At 63.8% G+C, this 15,275-nt stretch overlaps 1 protein-coding gene across 5 annotated transcripts in view; it reads left to right on the top strand.

The window, feature by feature from the left end:
- Positions 1-15,275, top strand: part of ADGRB1 (adhesion G protein-coupled receptor B1) — a 99,463-nt gene that overhangs the window by 56,864 nt on the left and 27,324 nt on the right. For 4 of the 5 annotated variants that reach the window (XM_054498573.2, XM_063669159.1, XM_063669160.1 and 1 more), the window contains exon 18: positions 7,600-7,741. In XM_054498573.2, the coding sequence (XP_054354548.1) occupies positions 7,600-7,741 (142 nt within the window). Of the gene's footprint in view, positions 1-7,371; positions 7,482-7,599; positions 7,742-15,275 lie in introns of those variants that run through there. The other variant, XM_054498574.2, reaches the window with a different exon arrangement.

Raw genomic sequence — 15,275 nt, forward strand, 5'->3', positions numbered from 1 at the left:
ATGAGGCTGGGCTGGCTGTAATGGGGGGGAAGGTTTGGGATCTGCTAGAGCCAGGGCAGAGCTCGTGGGGGTGCCCAGTGCCCAGTACAGGGCCTGGCACAGGCCAGGCCAGGGAGGCACTTGCTGAGTGAGCGAGAGACTGTGCTGGCCCTTTGACCTTGCCACTGGGTACCAATGGCTGGAGCGTAAAAGGGTGTGAGGTCTGGGCAGTGGCCCCCTGCCAGCAGGGATAGGTGACAGGCCAGGCAGAGCAGGGCTGCAGGTGCAGCAGGTGCGGGTCTGCATGAAGGGAGACGGCTCGGGGCAGGCTTCTGAGTGCCAGCCTCCTGCTGGGGAGGGGCAGCAGGCTGAGCAACCCTGCAGGACCCCAGCCCTCCTGCTCCAGGTCACTTCTCTGCCAGGCTGGGCAGCCAGCACCCTGCCCTCTTCAGGAGCTCCATTCTGCCTGGCAGACAGCCTGGGGCCTCTGTGCTTCTGCCCAGGTGGATAAGTAGGTCAGGAGAAGAGCTGCTGGACCCTGGGGAGGGCTGGTTTTCCAGCCCAGGGGTAGCCTGTGGCCAGGAGCCCTGACTCAGTGTGGCGGCGCCAGGTGGGAGCCAGGAGATTGGCATCTTGCATCATGAGGAATATGAGAAGCCCTGGAGGCCCTGGTTGTGGACCTGTCGGTGCTGAGGGAGGCTCAGACATGGGCAGCTCTGGGAGAAGCCCAGGAACCAGCCTCATAGACAGGGCACCAGGCCTGAGCAGGCTCCAGCGTCATCTGGCAAGCTGGGCTCAGTAAGACCCAGGTCAGGCAGGTGTTCAAATGCCAAGGTTGATGGGTCACAGCGACCAGGATCCCCTCAGGACCCCAGGCAATTGCCCCCAGGCCCTGAGCTTGGAGGGACTAGAGCTGACCCGGGCCTGCCCTGGAGATCCTCACAGACTGGCAGCCAGACAGGCACTGGGCATGGAGTGGGAGTCAAGGAGGCTTCTTAGGGGAGGCAGTGGCTCCGGGAGCCCTGGAGGGAGAGGCTAATCACACAGGATGTGGGGCCTGTGGCCAGAGGACCAGCCAGGACCAAGGCCTGGAGGCAGCAGAGGGCGTGCGTTTGCTGGCTTACCTGCTGGGCTGGCCTGTGCAGGCAGGGCCACCAGAGGCAGGGCCACCAGGGCCAAGCGAGGCTCCTCCGGGATGGTCATGGGGGGCTCTGGCTGCTGGGTGAGGCAGAACACAGGGAGGAGAGCCCAGCACAGCAGTGGGGAAGGGTCTGGCTGAGGGTCAGGAGCAATGCCCAGGAGCTCGTGGAAGGGCAGGGGGGAAGTCTGGTTATCCAGGTAGACTTCCTGGAGGAGGACACAATGCCAGTCTTGATCTATGGCCAAGAAGTCAATGGGCAGAGGTGGGAGCCAGGCACTCCTGGTGGATGAAGCATGACTAAGGGGCCTGTACCCAGGTGTGATCCAGCCGCGTGTTGGTTTAAGGGGCACTGGGGAGGCCAGCCCATGAAGGCTCCTGAGGCCAGGCCTAGAAGCCGAGGCCTCTGCCTACAGAGACACCATTTCCACTCCCTGCCTAGCGCCTGAACTCCCCCACTGCGGTGTGCTGTGCCCACTCCTGGCTTCTTTCTGTTCTGTGGGAGGACACCCTGTGAGTCATTCACACTGGAGTGTGAATTAGCCCATCAAATCCAAGGGGACCCCGACAGCGCACAGTCCCATAATAGCACCTGCTTCGTGGGCCGGCAGGAGGCATCGTGAATGCAGTGAAGGCTCTGGCCTGGTGGGCGGGTGGGTGGGTGGGCTCTTAGTGCGCCCTCCCCATCACTGTCCCCTTGTGTCCCATGAATGAGTAGGCCCTGTGCGGGCACTGTGCTCTGCCATCCCATGGACAGGTGCGGGGTGAGGATCTGGGCACATTTCACAGGAGGAAGCTGAGCTCCGAGGGTGAGAATAGAGCTGGCTGCTGGACCCCCTGCCGGGCTGGACAAGCATGGTCTAGGCGCTTGCCGGGGGTGCAGGGCAGGGGCCCCAAGAGCACAGGAGCCACGGTGGGCTCTCCCAAGGCCTCCTACCTGCCCCGGGCTCAGTGGAGGTGCCTGTGGGGGCTGCCCGAGCAGGGCTGGGCCCAGGTCCTTCCCCACTAGCCAGCTGGGGAGGCCTTCTCTGAGCTGCCCTCCCCTGTGAGATGGGGACAAGGTTGTGGCCCTGCACTGGGGCTGAGGGCAACGTGAGGTGGGGATCCACACTGGGTTGGGAGCTGCCTGGGAGCTGCGGCCATTACTGGGTTTGGAGGGGTCTGCTGGGAGCCGTGGTTACTGACGGGACTGTGGCAGAGGGGAGAGTTGGGAGGTTGGGTGAGGGAGGTTGGGGCCAGTCCCTGCGGGCCCTGGGAGCACTGTGGCCTTTGCTCTGAGTGAAGAGGGAACCGCTGGAGGGCTCTAAGCTGAGGGCCATGCAGCCTGACATATTTCAAATGACTGGCGCCCTGGAAGGCCAGACGAAGGAGGGCAAGGGGCGGCGGCCACAGTAGCCAGGGCACGGGTGGTGGCTGTGGAGGGTGGGCACTGTGGGGCTCTCCATGCATTTTCAGATAAAGGCTGGTGGGATTAGCTGGTGGGCAGCTGCGGGGAGGTGGGGGAGGTGAAGGGGGAACCCAAGGCTCCAGGTGAGCGATGGCGGGCTGGCCGTGCCCTCCCCATTGATTCATGCACAGGCGTCCTGGCTGTGCGCCCTACCTTAGTGTGCGGCTGTGGGTGCCTGTGGGACTGTCATGCACCAGAATGTGCCCCTGGGGCCACATGTGCGAGCAGGGTGCTGACTGAGCACCTGGGCGACCCCGAGGTGGAGTAAACAGAACCAGAACTTGTCCCTTGGGTTTCTTGGCATGGAGGTCCTTGGTGACCTTAGCAGGAGCCGAGTGGGAGAAGTCCCAATGGTGGCGGTCACTGGTGGTCTGCAGAGGGGTGGGCAGTGGCTGGACCTGTCATGGGGCCCTAACTAGGGGGAAAGGCATAGCCCTGCCCTGGGATTCCCATCTGAGGGTCCCAGGTCGCTGTAGGTCCCCACTCCTCTTGGGCAGGAAGGGGACCTGCTGTAGCCAGGCCCCTGCTCAACTGGTCCTGGGTGGTGTCACTGCCCCAGCTCCTGCTCTCACCCTGGACCCATGGGGGTGGGGAGCAGGTATAACTGACCCAGATTCCTCAGGCCTGGGCTCAGGAGGGGACCTCACTCTGTGACCCAGATATTCCAAGTTTCTGTAGCCGACGAGAGGTGGCAAATGGTCTCCCACGTGCGGGAACAGTCGCCGTGTGCGAGGAGGGAATGACTTGCCTGTTTGCAGAGATGGGAACAGGTGCCCCCTGCAGCAGGAAGGATTTCAGTCAGACTTTTGGGGGAACTTCCAGATGTTGTAAGTCAGGATCTGGTACAAGAGGATGTGTCCCAGAGATTTTGTTGAAAGAGGGAGGTCTGAGGCTTTGCCACCTTGCCTAAGTCAACATGCATCTAAGATGCACACAAGGGCCTCAGTTCAGGGCCCACCCCTCCATCTGTCCTGCTAAAGGCCAGTCCTTGACTGAGGTCTAGTGCAGCAAGGGAGGCTCGGGTAACTCCCAGGAAACCTGCATTGGCTGAGTTTATTTCCTGGCTCGGGATGGGTCTCAGGTTGCCCCTGACGGTCCCTTGCAGACCTGCAGTTCAGTCAGGGTTCAGATGTTGTAGGCCCTGGGTGGGAGGGGGCATGCAGCCAGCCACATAAAAACTGGATTCCAGGCCCACTGCTGTCTTGCTGTGTGAACTTGGACAATCGCTGCCTCTCTGAGCCTTGGTTTCTTTATTTACAAAGCTGACCTAAGGGTTCCTGCAGAAATCAAATGATAAACTGCCAGAAAGCCCTTAGCACAGAGTAGAAGCCATTATCGTGGAGGTGCAGGGAAGGGTGAGGAGAAGGGTTCCTGTCCCCGGGCTGTGTGTTGGGAGGCTGTTCCCCTGACACATGTTGCCAAGGCCTGTGGAGCCAGGAGGACAGAGGAGGTAGAGAGGCTGAGGGGAGCACCTGCATTGCAGTGAACCCCACCCCAGGATCCACGCCCTTACAGAATGGCCGGGAGCTGCCTGCTTCCAGAGCTGCCAGCCTGACCAGCCGGCTCTCTAGACCAGGGGCAGGTGCCTCCTTGGGCCTTCCATGTCCTGACCCTCAGCAGAGTAGGCAGCAGCCCGTCTCTCTCCCTGCCCCCAGAGGCTGATAAACGACTCAGCACCCACAGCAGGAGCCCTGGGGACCGGGCGCTGGCTCCCAGGCTGGCCTTCTCCCAGGCAGTGGTGGGCAGCTGTCGGTCTGGCGCCCTGCAGACTGGCCAGTGCGTCTGGGAACCAGCCAGGCTGTTGGCCCCAGCCAGCCCGGCTCCCTGCACCCTCGAAGTGCTCCCAGCAACCCTCAGGCAGGTGAGCAGAGGGCTGAGGTTGTGCTGTGCCTGGCCTGGGTTGTGCTGTGCCTGGCCCATGAGAAGCAGAGCTGTGACTGGAACCCAGTATCAGCTGCAAAGAGAAAAGCGGTCTGCAGGACTCTTCCTGGGGTGCCCTCTGGCCTGTACTGTGCTGGCCGTCTTGGTGTCTGGTCAAAGGCTGGCAGGTATAGACCACAACCGCACACCCATCCCCAGGCACAGGGATGGGCCCTCTCGGTGGGAGATGGAGGCTCAGGAAGGCAGCGATTATCCAACATCACACAGCAAGGCAGCAGTGGGCCTGGATTCCAGTTTTTATGTGGCTGGCTGCATGCCCCCTCCCACCCAGGGCCTACAACATCTGAACCTTGACTGAACTGCAGGTCTGCAAGGGACCGTCAGGGGCAACCTGAGACCCATCCCGAGCCAGGAAATAAACTCAGCCAATGCAGGTTTCCTGGGAGTTACCTGAGCCTCCCTTGCTGCACAGCCACCAGCCAGGGCTTAGTGGCTCTGTGCCCGGGGTGGGTCTCAGGCCCCTGCTCCACCTGCTCCTCTCCAGCATGAGGACAGTGGCTTCTGCCCTGGAGGGTGTGGGGGATGGACGCAGGTGGTGAGTGGGATGTTCCTTGTGCACCTGAATGAGACCTTGGAAAACCCTCTGGCCAGGATGTAGGATCTGGGGTGTCATTTGGAGCACCAGGACTTTCCAGGGACCCCACGCTCCCTTTCCTGTTCTGTCCATAGCCCCAAAGCCTGCCTGGGTCCTGGATTCCATTCCGTGGTTATCAGGATCTGCACTCTGCTCAGGGAGAGGGTGAAAGGGTCTCTCTGCCCCAGGTCTGTGACTTTTCGGCCATCCTGTGTTGGGGACGCAGAGCAGCCTGGGTCCCTGGCCGCTGTCGCAGTGGCTGGGTAAGTGTGGTGGATGGCTGCCCTTTGGAGCCTGCGAAGGTCACGTGGGCTGAGGCCCCTGGCACAGACAGAGGCATCCTCGGAGCCTGACGGTGCTGCAGGGCCCTTCCAGGCTCCCACGTGCCTCTGTGGCTTCCTTTTACGGAGGGTGCTAGAGATGAGTGAGCCTCATGCTTCTAAACCCTGGCCCGTGACACGGGAACCTGGCCTCACACTGCACTTGAGAGGGGAGGGGGCTTCCCAGGGTCACACAGCCCAGAGCCAGCCCTGCAGAGCCTGAGGCCGGCTCCCGGGCCTCCTCTCAGCTCTGCCTTGTCTGTGACCTCCGCCACAGTTTTCCTTCTCTGTAGAACAGGAGCAGGTCCTTCCCCTAGGAGGTGGAGAAGATGCAAGAGATAAAAGCAGATGCTAAGGGCATTCTCAGGGGTCTCCCTGGCCAGCGGCTCACAGCATGTCCCTTCTCCCCTGGGCCCGAATCTCAGGAAGTGCTGCTGCTGAGGGAGATTGAGCAACATCCCCAATTCAATAGAGATTGTTCTGGGCTATCAGACATGGGCACTGGTGACCCATGCTTGCTCTAAGCCCGGCCCTGTGCCGCTCAGCGCTGTCCAGAGTGGACTGGGTGCTTCCCTCTGGACACCCCCCCCCCATTTTAAAGATGAGGAGACTGAAGCAAGAGGTGGTATAGGTAACTTCCCAAGGTCACATAGCTGGGACACAGCCGAGGCACAAAGTCAGGTGTCTGATCAGAGGCGGCTCGCCCAGGCTTTTCGTGTGGGGTCAGGGCTGCGTGTGTGGGCGGCTCTCCAGGCTCCTCTGGGGATAGCAGGCTGGAGAGAGCGCCAGCCACAGGGCACCGGGGCAGGTCCCTTCTGGCTCCTAGCCTCAGCCCCCGTTGGTACAGTGGGGACGGGATGGAAGAGGTGAGCTGAAGACTCTGCAAGGCACCTTGACGCACTCATTCCTGGGTGGGGAATGGGATAAAACTGCAGCATGGAGGCTCTAGGGCAGACCATAGGAAGACCCTCGACTTGGGCTTTTCTCCTGAAGTCCGGGGGCAGAGGTTGGGTCCCAGCTACTTAGGGAGGGATGAGGCCTTTTCAGCCGTGGATTTGGAAGGAGACCAGCAGCTGGGGCTCCCGCAGCTGCAGAGCTGCACCCACAAGCTCTTGGGGCTCATCTTTTCAGGAGGCCTGGAGTCCCTCCTCCACCAGGCAGGCCCAGGACCCTGGGTGGGGCTGGGGACTCAGCCTCAGAGAGGGCCTCCTGGGCACTTTCTGCAAGCCAAGCCCCAGCAGGCAGGAAGGCAGGCCCGGCTCCAGGGCCAGGTCTGTGAAGGAGGGACACGGTGGCTTCCGGACAGGAGGGCTGCCTTGAAGGGTGGGGGAATTCCGCTCCAAAGCAGGAGGAGGAGGAAGAGGAGGAGGTGGAGGAGGAAGAAGAGGAGGAGGAGGTTGGGGGTGGAGAGGAGGAGGAGGAGGGGTTTGCAGAGCAGGTCAGTCCCTGGTGCACCAAGTAACAAGTCCTGTGCTTAAATGCGTGCTTAGATGAAAACCGGGGCAGTCGCGGCCCGTAGACAGCGGGCGGCTGGGTCAGACCGCAGAGGGAAGTTTCCAGCGGCAAGCCTCCCCGCGGGGAAGGCTGTGTCTGTCCCAGGAGATGAGCCGCAGGCGCCAGGGGTGATGAGGCCCGGGGGAGGTGGATGTGGGGGATGGAGCGGTCCCAAGGTCGTCAGCTCCAGCCGGCGCCCTGGGCCGCGGGGCCGGAGAGCTCCGGAGCGGACCCTCGCCGCGCTCCGAACCCGCCCCGCGCCCCCAGGCCACACCCGGCTCGCACCCTCCCCGTTCCACGTGCGCCCACGCGCCCCTCCGGGCCTCCCCCTCCCTCCCGCGCGGGCCGGGGGCGCGGGCCCCGGAGGAGCTGGGGGCGGCGGGGGCGCGGGGCGGGCGACTGCCGGGCCCTGGGCCAGCTCTCGCCCCCCGCCCCGCCCCCGCTCTCCCGGCTCCCCCGCCCGGCGCTCCCTCGGGCTGCGCTCCGCGGCTCTCGGCGGCGGCGGCGGCGGGCGCAGAGCGCGGCATGGGCGCCCGGGCCGCGGGGCCTGGCGGCGGCGGGCGGGCGGGCGCGCGGCTGCGGGCGCAGGTGCGGGGCGGCGGGCCGGGGCCGGGGCGCGGAGCCGCCGCTCGGGGGCCGGGGCGCCCGCGTCCCCGCCACCGCTGACGCTCCGCCTGTCTCCCTCCCGTGTCCCGCCCGCCCCCAGACCCTCCTCCTCCGCCCCCCCGCAGCTCGGGCCCTGGTCGTGGCGCGGCTGCCGCACGGTGCCCCTCGACGCCCTCCGGACGCGCTGCCTCTGTGACCGGCTCTCCACCTTCGCCATCTTAGCCCAGCTCAGCGCCGACGCGGTGAGACCCCGGCCGGGCCGGCGGGAGGGGCGCCGGGCAGGGGCGCGGGCGGGGGCTGCCGGCGGGCCTGCGGGTGGGGAGGGCCCGCACCCGTCCTGTCCCGGAGGGGTCGCTGCGCCCCGCAGCCGCCGTGGCCTGGCCCGGCCGGCGGGGTCCATGCGCCTCTGGAGAGGGTGGGTGGGCGCCGAGCGGGTGGCAGTGTGGAGTTGGGGACGGGCCTGGGAGGAGTCGGGACCCCCGGAAAGTGGCTGATGGGTGGGTCCCATCTCCCCTGGCCTTGGAGGCCCGGGATCTCCCTGGGACCCTGGGCCTGGTGAGAGGCTGGGTCCTGAGTCGGGGGCTGGGAGGCGTCGCCTGTGGAGGGGCTACCCTTTCCCTTGGTCCTCCCCGCCTGCCAGGGAGAGGGAAGAGGAGGAGCTGCCGCCTTGGCAGAGCCCTTCGACCCACCCCAAGTAGAGCCCGGTCCGTGGAGGTGGCGGTGGCCCCAGGCAGGGGCCCTGGCCCAGATCCACCGCCCCCCAGGCCTCAGCACCTCGGGGCTTCCTTTTTGTTCCTGTGATTCCTGTGGGGGCTGCCGGTTTCTATGGAGACGGCATCTGGGGCCAGCCGCTGGCAGGGGCCCTGGGTGTTGGGCGCAGCTCCCTGGGGCGGGTAGGCTCTCTTGCTTTGGGCCGGCCACGCTGCACCCCCTGGCCTGAGGTGGGCCACAGCCCTCTACTGGGGCCCAGGCCGAGGCCCAGGACAGCCCACAGAGCAGGAAAGGGCCTTGGGTGTGTGCTCACCAAGTAACCTCCGCCCAGACCTCCTGTGGAAGCCTGGGGGGCAGCAGGGGTGGAGGATGCACTTGGAGGGGACCTGTCCTTCCTGGGTGTTGCAGGTGGCATTGCTGGCCCTTGGGGAACCCCGGGTTCGATGTAGAAGGTAGTGCCCAGCCTCTCGGACACTCTGGCCTCCTGGCTGTGTTCTCTGGAAAGTGGGGGGCGGGTGATGTTGGCAGCTGGGGTCTCCCACAGTGCCAGAGCTGGATGGGACCCTCCAGGCCATTGCCAGTAAAATCCTCTGTTGACAGGCAGGGAAACTGAGGCCCAGAGAGGGGGCCTTGCTCAAGGTCTTGGGTGAGTCTGGTCTGGACAGGGGTCTGTGTCCCTGACCATAGTGCACCCCTGCTTGGGCTGTCCCCTCAGGTGAGACTGTTGATGCTGCTGGTTCTGCAGACAGAGCCTGGCAGGCAGCAGTCTGAAGGGCCATCCCGGAGGCTCCCTGGAAGTGGTGGCCTTCTGTGTAGGAGGGATAGACATTATGGCTTTCACTGGGCAGCCTTTCTGGGCCCCTTCGAGGCTGGACCAGGCAAGGCAGGGCCCAGCCTCCGGTCTCCGGGTGCTGCTCTTCCTGTGGGTGTTCGAGGAGGACCTGGGCAGGAGAGAACCTGCTATGGTGTGTGCCCCGTCTGCCCCTTCTCCCAGCCCAGTGTCAGGCCTGCAGCAGGTCAGTGTTGGAGTCTGGAAACACAGGCTTGTCTCTGACAAACTGTGACCCTGAACTGGCTCTGCCTTAAGTCCCTCTGAGCCTCAGTTTCCTCACCTGTAAAAGGGAGGGGACCTGGACTACCCAGGACTGGCTGTGAGGTTGGAAACAGATGACTCTGAGAGAGTCCCAGGAATGGGGCAGTCCCCAGGCGGTGGCATATCAGTTGGTCACCAGGCTGAGCTCCAGAGTGGGCCTGGCTTAGGGAACTTGTTCAGAGAGGGGCAGGTACATGGGCCAAAGGGGGTGCCCCTGAAATTCCAGCAGCAGGGGGCTTGATGCTGAGGGGCCTTTCCAGGAGGAGCCCCACTATGTGCCCCAGTGCACAAGGGGGAGAAAGCAGCCGCTCTGTGGGACAGCGGCGGGGGGGCGGGGGTGGAGGCAGCCAGATACACAGTCCTGAGCCTTGTTTGGCAGGGGGTTCGCGGCTGCTGTCAGGGGGGCGCTTCCAGTGTTAGCCCAGCCCACCCACGCTGGTGTTCACAGGGCAGGATGCCAGCAGGCATGTTGGGTGCCCTGTCCCCCGTCCCGGACAGGACATTTGAGGCCAGGGGCACAGGGACTGGCAGTGTCTGCAGAGCCACGGGACCGAGGGCGGGCTGCCTGGACCCTGGGAGCCTCAGTGTCCTCATCTGTGAGATGGGAGGGTGGTTGGCTCTGCCACAAGGGCAGACCACGTGTGGCTCAGTTTGGGCTCTGGGCACCAGCAGGGGTGTGAGCTGAGAATCAGAGTGCCAGGAAGAAGCCAGGGTGGTTACAGCCTCTAGCAGGTGCTCCCTGGCACCAGAGCCCCTTGGGGTCTTCCTGTCCTTTCCACACCACCTCTCCCTCCTCGGCAAGGGCTGGCCCCCTTGATGCTGGGCAGGGAGGGGCCGAGAGTGAAAGGGAAACTGCTCTCTGGGTACAGCCTGCCCCTGGCATGTTCTTTTGTCCACCGTGCCGACCCCTCTGAGGGCTGTGGGCTGGGATGCCAGGGTTGATGCGGGAGGCAGATGTGTGCACACAGAGGTCTGCAGCTGCCCAGATGGAAAGGAGGAAGGCTGCGGGTGGGCTCTGGGTGCATGGCCACAGCCTTCTCCCCTCCTGAGTGTGGTGTGGGGAAAAGTGCACGGGGCTGAGGCTTGGAGTGGGGTCCTGAGGGGTGTGCAGGAGTTTACCAGCCGAGCATTGTGGGGTGAGTAGCAGCCATTGCAGGGTGAGGAAGGCATGAAACTGCGGAGAAGTGGGCACAGGCGTGGGCTCAGCAGGCAGGAGAGGCAGAGAGACTGGTGGCCAGCAAGGCCTGGGGGGCTGGGGGGAGCCTGAGCTTCCTCCAGGGGCGTGAGGAGCCGGGTACAGAATGGACTGGTGGGAGGCTGGGAGGTAAGAGGAGAACAGTCAGGCCTGGGTACCCAGGGGTCCCAGCAGGAGTGAGGAGCATAAGCCCAGCTGGCAGGTGGGGAGGCAGCCAGAAGTGAGCCTGGCTGGGCAGGGAGAGAGAGGGGTGCTGCCCAGCTTAGCCTGGCTGGGGTTGGATCACGCGTTGGGAGTGGGGACTCTGGTCTGAGTGGGCAGAGGCTGTGGCTTCGGGGGTTCAGAGTGGCCTGCAGGGGCTGCTGAGCAGGACAGGGGCCTGAGATGGTGGTAGAGGCGGGTACGTGGGCACCCCGGGAGCCAGGGTGCGATAAGATCCGGCAGGGTGGTAGAGCGAGGGGAGGTGAGACCCACGAGTCCTTCTCTAGAGCTGGCCTGGAGCCAGGGTGTCGGTGCAGACGCGAGCTGCGCAGATGCTGGCTCTGCCACTGCAGGCCTACGACGGCCGGAAGGTTGAGTAACCGCTCTGAGTCACACCTGTGAGGCGGATGATGCCACCTGTGTCAGAGTGGTGGGGACTGAACTAGGTGATGTATTTATGGCACTTGACATAGTCTGGCATGTAGTAAACAGTCTGAAAAGGACAGTTGTTGGCATTACTTCTGTGATGTGCCTCAGACTGTATTGGAAGGTTGTGACCAGGGTCACAGTTCATTTGCAACCAGGTTCGGGGCTCAGTGTATGACCAGGGTCAGGTTCAGGGTGTGATCACGGTCAGGGGTCAGCACGTGACCAGAATCAGGGCCCAGTGTGTGCCCAAGATCAAGACTCACAGCCTGACTGGGCTCAGGGCTCAGGATGTGACCAAGATCAGGGCTTAGAGTATGGCTGAGATGAAGGCTCAGAATATACTTGGGTCAGGGTTTAGTGTGTGGCTGGATTCAGGGGACAGGGTGTGATGGGAATTGGGGCTCGGGGTATGATCTGGGTCAGGGGTCAGTGAATGATGGGGTTCAGGGCTTAGTCTATGACTAGAGACAGAAATTAGTTTTGTGGGCATTTGGGAGCCATAGATGGTGTTGGGGCAGTGGCAGGACGAAGGTGGTACTGTGGGTAGAAATGAGTCCTTGGCGGGCATAGGGTGGATATAGGTTTCAGGAGAAGATTGGGAGTGGGAGTTCATGTGGTGGAAACTGGCAGACACTCAGTCACCAGCCAGGAGAAGCCATCGGCGGGAGGGGGCTGGCTGGTTCAGACCTAGTATGCAGGGAGGGCCTCTGAGAAGTGGTGACTTCCATGCTGAGAGGAGAGCCCGGTGCCCAAAGGTCAGGGAAGCTGTGCAGGGCAGGGGGCCTGGCGTGTGCGAGGACCTGGGCTGCACTGTGCCTGGCTTGGGTCAGTCTCCGGCAGGGGCCCAGCCTGGCTCTGCCTCCCCTCGGCATGAGTTGAGGCCGGTCTTGGTCTACCCCTCCTAGTGAGGCCTGCAGTTCTCGGACCCCTGGGCCTGCCCAGGCCGCCGCCCATCCCTTCTCCATCGCCTGGAACCTGCTGAGCAAGGGCCTTCGGGAGTGACTGATGAGCCAGGCAGCAGGGAGAGGGGTCAGGTGGACCAGTGGGAGAGCTGGCTGGCTTGCGGCTGCCAGGCCTAACGAGGGCAGGCGGAAGCAGATGGCCACAGAGGCCTGGGCCCGAGCCAGCCTCAGAGCAGGCGCGAGACACTTACTCGGCTGCCTGTGACTTTTGTGGTCGGCCGGCCTCAGGCCAGCCCAGTGTCTTGGAAACATTTACTGGGGTCACCCTGTCTCCCACCTATCCCTGTCCAGCTGGTGTCCTAGCCCTGGGCCTCAGCTCTGCACTGGTAAAGTTACCGGTGACTGATGAACCAGGCTGGGAGGGATCAGAGGGGCTGGTGGGAGAGCTGGCAGGTGAGTTTTGATGGGAGAAGTACCGGGTGATGGGACTTCAATTCCAGAGGACCACCGGTTTGAGGCCTGAGCTCCAGGCTGTGGCATGCAGGAGTGCTGCTGAGCAGGGTTTCCTGCCGGGCACGGCATCACTGTTCCCATCTTGCCCTCCCAGAGCGTAGTTTGGACAACCGAGGTGAGCAGCGCTACCTGGGGTAGTTCGAGGGGCCTGTGTGGAGGCCATGGCTTTTGAAAGCCTAGCAGGTTGGCAGTGCTTCTGCCCACGAAGAGAAGGCGACTCTTGTTCCGGGGAGGAACAGCTGGAGCCATGGGACCTGGTACACTTGGGCAGCACAGCTTGGCCATGGAGGCGAGTGCCAGGTGTGGGAGGTGTCAGTCGTGTGTCTGTGCGGGCCCCAGGAGTGTGCGTGTGCAGGCCCCAGGTGTGCGTATGTGTGAGCCGCAGGTGCGTGCGTGTGTGCGGGCCCCAGGTGCGTGCGTGCGTGTGCGGGCCCCAGGTGAGTGCGTGTGTGCAGGCCCCAGGTGCATGCGTGTGCGCGGGCCCCAGGTGCATGCGTGTGTGTGCGGGCCCCAGGTGAGTGCGTGTGTGCGGGCCCCAGGTGCGTGCATGTGTGTACGGGCCCCAGGTGCGTGTGTGTGTGCAGGCCCCAGGTGCATGCGTGTGTGTGCGGGCCCCGGGTGTGTGTCTGTGTGTGGGTCCCAGGTGCATGTGTCTGTGCATGTCAGGCGTGTGGCCTGCACCACCCCGAGGACAGAGCCCCAAGTGGGCGACCTTAGGCCTCACTTTGGCCTGGAGTGGAGTTCGGAGGAGCTGGGGTTGGGAGGAGCAGGGGGTGTAGGGGATGGGGAATCCTCGATGGGCAAGACCCTCACCGGGCAGGGGCTTCGAATGGCACTCCCCAGGGCTCCACTGTCACGCTCTGATTCAGGTAAGGCTGCCGCAGCCCTCGGTCTTGCAGACCAGCAGGCGGCTGGCTCCATGGAGGCTGAAGTGCAGACTGCTGGGAGCTGAGGCAGGCGTGCCCAGGAGGGCAGGAGGACGGGGGTTGGCCTAGGGAGGTGGCAGCGAGGCAGCCCGCAGAGAACAAGGCTGAGACAAGTGGGACCCTGAGGTTACCCAGCCAGGGCAGAGGCGAGCTAGGCTGAGCCAGGAGTCCTGGCAACGATGTTGAGCTGCCGATCCCTGGGGCCCTGCTCTGAGTCTGGAAACCTAGGTTTGTGTTTGAGCTGGACCCTCTGCTGTGCCGCCTGGTGACCTTGGACAGGTTCCTCCATTTTTCTGGATTCTGCCTTCCCCACCTTCATTCATCTGGTTCATGACGTTGACTGAGCATCCCTGCTGGGCGGGGCCCTCGGGGGCTTGGGGACATGAAGGACACTCGGCTGTGAGGATAGCACCCACATCTAGCAGGGGCTTTGAACTGGATCAGGGGGATGCCAGCAGGGCCTGGGAGGCAGGGAAGGCTGCCTGGAGGAGGCAGTGCAGGGAAAGGTAGTCCAGGCTGCAGGAACGGTTTGTTCATCATGGAGGGCACAGGGCAGCGTGGAGACTGAGGGGAAAGGGGGAGCCCAGGCTGGGGTGAGTGGGGCTGCAGGGCAGCTGGGCTGGCTCAGGATGTCGAGCACCTTGGGGGGGCAAGAAAGGCTATTCAGGGCTTTAGGAGACAGTGCAACATGCCAGCTTCAGCAGACTTGGGGCGGGGACCAGGAAGGCATCAGCTTCAGGGCGAGGGGTGCCCGAAGCACCCCTTCTCCCCAGGCCTCGCCTTCCTGCCCGGCCGACCACCTCTGCCTCCTTCCGAGGGCCCGGAGACGGACTGCACCCCCTTTCTCCTGAATTCTCCAGTCATCTGGAAGCTCTGTGCGCAGGGGGCCTTTGTTCACGCCCCCAAGTCGTACACCCACCTGCGGTGTGCCGGCAAGCCCCAGGCATGGCGGTTCAGCCTGGCTTACGACTCGGGTGATGGGTTGGGAAGTTGTTTGGGGTGAACTCATCCATACAGAAGCGATGTCAGCCTGAGTCCCCTCCCCAGCTGTGCACGCCCTTCAGCCACCTGACTTCCCTGTCTGTCCTCAGGCCTGGCATGCTGGGGCTGTGCAGGGCCACGGGGTCGGGAATGACGGGCTCTGTCGCCGGCCCAGGCCCTCTTGAGGGGTGGATGAGCTGAGTGCAGTGGCCAGAGGCACAGTCTTGTGAAGTGGGGAAGGGTCTTCTGGGGGCACTGCTGGGGAAGAGCCCTGAGGGGAACCAGGGGGCCTCAGGGGCTCAGGGCGTTCTTGTCAGGAAAGGGAGGCTGGCCAGAGGCAAGGCCAGCGCCAGCCCAGTGGCCTTTGCAGAGCCAGGTGGGGCATTTGGATGACACCCAGGACAGGAGAGTCAGGGAGGAGTGGGGGCCCTCCCTAGGAAGGGGCAGTCACCTGAACTAAGTACTCCCCAGGTGGTGAGGAGGAAGGGCCCACTTTATTCAGGTCACCCTGGCACCCGGAAGATGCCCCAGCTCCCACACTCTCCTGCCTCTGAGCAGGGCAGAGGTGCCCTCCAGTGCGCTGATAACCTCCCCCATGCCACTGTGTCGGGAGAGGAGCTCACAGGGGGCAGGGCTAGAGGTGGGGATGCCTGGGCCAGGGCTGGCAGCTAGGCCTAGAAGCTGCAGGGGACTGAGGGGCTGTGGAGGTGACACAGAGTCACCTGCGGAACAGAGAGGGAGGGGTGGGATGTGTCGGGGCTGTGGAGGGACAGGTGGGTGTGTGGTGTCAGGGCCTGGCTGGATGGCATCTTGGATGGGAGTGAG

Source organism: Pongo pygmaeus, chromosome 7, assembly GCF_028885625.2.
Source record: "Pongo pygmaeus isolate AG05252 chromosome 7, NHGRI_mPonPyg2-v2.0_pri, whole genome shotgun sequence".
In the NCBI taxonomy this organism is placed as follows: Eukaryota; Metazoa; Chordata; class Mammalia; order Primates; family Hominidae; genus Pongo; species Pongo pygmaeus.